The sequence below is a fragment of the Crocuta crocuta genome, unplaced genomic scaffold (assembly GCF_008692635.1).
Source record: "Crocuta crocuta isolate KB4526 unplaced genomic scaffold, BGI_CrCroc_1.0 scaffold528, whole genome shotgun sequence".
In the NCBI taxonomy this organism is placed as follows: domain Eukaryota; kingdom Metazoa; phylum Chordata; class Mammalia; order Carnivora; family Hyaenidae; genus Crocuta; species Crocuta crocuta.
The window spans coordinates 1,286,072-1,288,862 of record NW_027530010.1 but is presented as its reverse complement, the minus strand read 5'-3'; the positions used below and the strand labels follow the sequence as shown (position 1 = coordinate 1,288,862).

The 2,791-nt window shown below is 67.1% G+C and overlaps 2 protein-coding genes across 3 annotated transcripts in view; both read left to right on the top strand.

Annotated features, from left to right (window-relative positions):
- Window positions 1-156, top strand: part of SCAMP3 (secretory carrier membrane protein 3) — a 4,421-nt gene extending 4,265 nt beyond the window's left edge. Inside the window, exon 9 of the mRNA XM_077764058.1 lies at window positions 88-156. Coding sequence (XP_077620184.1) covers window positions 88-156 — 69 coding nt within the window. The remainder of the gene's footprint in view (window positions 1-87) is intronic.
- A 270-nt stretch (window positions 157-426) lies between these two features.
- Window positions 427-2,791, top strand: part of ENTREP3 (endosomal transmembrane epsin interactor 3) — a 5,477-nt gene continuing 3,112 nt past the window's right edge. Inside the window, exons 1-6 of one of the 2 annotated variants that reach the window (XM_077764150.1) lie at window positions 427-1,054; window positions 1,253-1,309; window positions 1,562-1,672; window positions 1,778-1,897; window positions 2,026-2,133; window positions 2,570-2,742. In XM_077764150.1, the coding sequence (XP_077620276.1) occupies window positions 830-1,054; window positions 1,253-1,309; window positions 1,562-1,672; window positions 1,778-1,897; window positions 2,026-2,133; window positions 2,570-2,742 (794 nt within the window). In that variant the 5' untranslated portion in view covers window positions 427-829. Of the gene's footprint in view, window positions 1,055-1,252; window positions 1,310-1,561; window positions 1,673-1,777; window positions 1,898-2,025; window positions 2,134-2,566; window positions 2,743-2,791 lie in introns of both variants that reach the window. The other variant, XM_077764149.1, reaches the window with a different exon arrangement.

Below are 2,791 nucleotides of genomic sequence, written 5' to 3'. Positions count from 1 at the left end.
CGAAAATGCCTTCCGGGCCCCGTGACGCCCGCCGGGGCTGCCCCGGCCCTGCCGCTCCTGGGAGCTCACTCAGCCCCCCTCCCCGAGGTCCCTGGGACCTGCGGAGACGCACTGCCCGAGGCCTCCTCTCTCGTGCCCCCGCCCCCACGGCCGTGACTGCTGACCCTGACTTCGGGGTGCGGGGAGCCCACTGTGACCCAGTCTCCGCTTGTCCCGCCACCCCGCAATTAGGCCACACTACTGCCACCTCCCACACACCCCAACCCGGCTTCCCTCCGCTGTGCCAAGGCTGTTGCTTCGGTTATTTAAATAAAAAGAAAGTGGAACTGGAGCTCAGATCCCCGTCTCCGGGAAGTTTTATTGGGAACCAGGTCTTTGGAAGAGAGCGGCGTGCGGTGGGGTCCGGGGCGGAGGCAGAACGNCCTCGGGACCCCTCCCCTCTTCTTCCCACTCTCCCCCGCCCCGCCCCGCCCCGCCCTGGGTTCCCGACCGCCGCCTCTCCTCGCGCCTGGACCTGCCCTTCTCGGCGCCCCCGTTCTCCAGGGAGATGCGATGAGCCGGCGCCCCCGCGTCCTCATCGCCTTCCCGGGCACGGTGCCCGTCCGGTGCCCGTGGTGGGGAGGGAGCCCCCTGCGACCCCTCCGCGACGCCCCTCCCTTGGGCCCCCGCCCAGCTGGAGGCCCTGGGCCATGTCCCAGGGGACCCATCCGGGAGGTGGGCTCTAGAGCGAAGAGGGTGGAGAGGAGAGAGGACGGGGCCTCGGGCGCCTCTGAGATGCTCCCAATCGCGGGCGGAGGCCGAGCGAGGCGCAGGCAACCGCGCGGCAGGCATGATGCCCTCGCCCAGTGACTCCAGCCGCTCTCTGACCAGTCGACCTAGCACCCGGGGCCTTACCCACCTGCGCCTCCACCGACCCTGGCTGCAGGCCCTGCTCACGCTGGGGCTGGCGCAGGTGCTCCTGGGCGTCCTGGTGGTCACCTTCAGCATGGTGGCCTCCTCCGTCACCACCACCGAGAGCATCAAGAGGTCCTGCCCGTCTTGGGCTGGATTCTCGGTGAGTTGGGTGCACGGTGGTTGGGTGGGGTAGGCTCCTGGGGCCCCACCCCTCCTCACCAGCTGCCAGTCCAGGAGCTGGCCCCTCCTCCCTCCTCTGGGCTTCTGTTTTCCTATAGGGCTGGGCCCACCCTGGGGTGAGGGGCTCACTCCCGTGCCTCCCCCTGCCAGGCTGAGCCTGTGCCCACTCTGTCCCCAGCTGGCGTTCTCCGGGGTAGTTGGTGTTGTGTCTTGGAAGCGGCCATTCACTCTAGTGGTAAGTGTTAGGGTCTGGTGCCCATTGGGAGGCAGGTGCCCAGCACCTGAGGGGAGGCCCACGGACGCCCTGGAGAGGCGAACTGGTCGTGCGGTTCGTGCCCGCCAGGCATCAGCGTCAGTGAAGGAGGGCGGGTACCGCTGAGGGCCCCCTCCCTGTGCCTGCCAGGCGTGCATGTCCGTGAAGGAGGGACCCACCCGCCACGGGTCCCCCTGCGGGCCCCGGCCCTGAGCGTGCACCTGCTTCCGCCAGATCTCCTTCTTCTCCTTGCTTTCGGTGCTCTGTGTCATGCTCAGCATGGCCGGCTCTGTTCTCTCCTGTAAGAACGCTCAGCTGGCCCGAGACTTCCAAGACTGCTCCATGGTGAGACTGAGGAGGGAGAGCCAGAAAGGACTGGTCGGGGGCGGCGTGCGGGGCGCCTGGGCTTGTCGTGACTCGGGCTGCCTCGCCCTCCCCACTCGCATGCAGGAAGGGAAGGTCTGTGTGTGCTGCCCCTCCGTTCCCCTTCTTCGGCCCTGTCCGGAGTCGGGGCAGGAACTGAAAGTTGCCCCCAACTCCACCTGTGACGAAGCCCGAGGGGCGCTCAAGGTGAGTGCGCGCGCCCCATTTCAGCCACCCGTTACTCCCCCACCATCCTCCTGGTTCTCACCTTTGCCTCGTGGGCCCAGGACGGGGGGTGGGGGACCCCTCTCCCATCGTCTTTCTCTTTCTTCCAGAACTTGCTCTTCAGCGTCTGCGGGCTCACCGTCTGTGCCGCCGTCATCTGCACCCTGTCAGCTATTGTCTGCTGCATCCAGATCTTCTCCCTGGACCTCGTGCACACGGTGAGGGGGAGCCGGGGTCAAAGCCAAGCAGCTGCGACGAGGGCAGGGATGTATGTGCTGGGAACGGTGGCCGCGGTGCTGGCTTCTGTGCGCCAGAGGCTGCGGGTCACTTACTAGGCACACGTGGCGTAGGGACATGGAGCGGGCCTGCGGGAGGATGAGGAGGGGGAAGGACAGGCAGTGGAGAAGTCTGTGACCCGACCGACGGTGAGGCTACACGTTGGGTGGAGTCCAGAAGAAAGATCCTAGAAGGGGATGAGGGTAAAGGGTCAATGTTGGAGTGGGGGCCGGGGCCCGGTGGCAATTCTGGACGGAGATGGCGTCACAAAGCAAGGACTTTCTAGGTGACAGAAGAGGAGCTGGTGCTGGCGGGGGGGCGGGCCTAGGAGCTGCCTTCCCGGCCACCCGGCCTGCTGACCTCCTTGCTCCCCAGCAGCTGGCCCCGGAGCGCTCGGTCTCAGGCCCCTTGGGGTCTCTGGGCTGTACTTCCTCGCCGCCAGCCCCTCTGCTGCACACCATGCTGGACTTGGAGGAATTTGTACCACCTGTGCCCCCTCCACCCTACTACCCCCCCGAGTACACCTGCAGCTCGGAAACAGACGCTCAGAGGTGAGGCCTGGCGCGTCCTGCAGGGGTGGGGTGGGGGGTGGGGGCGACG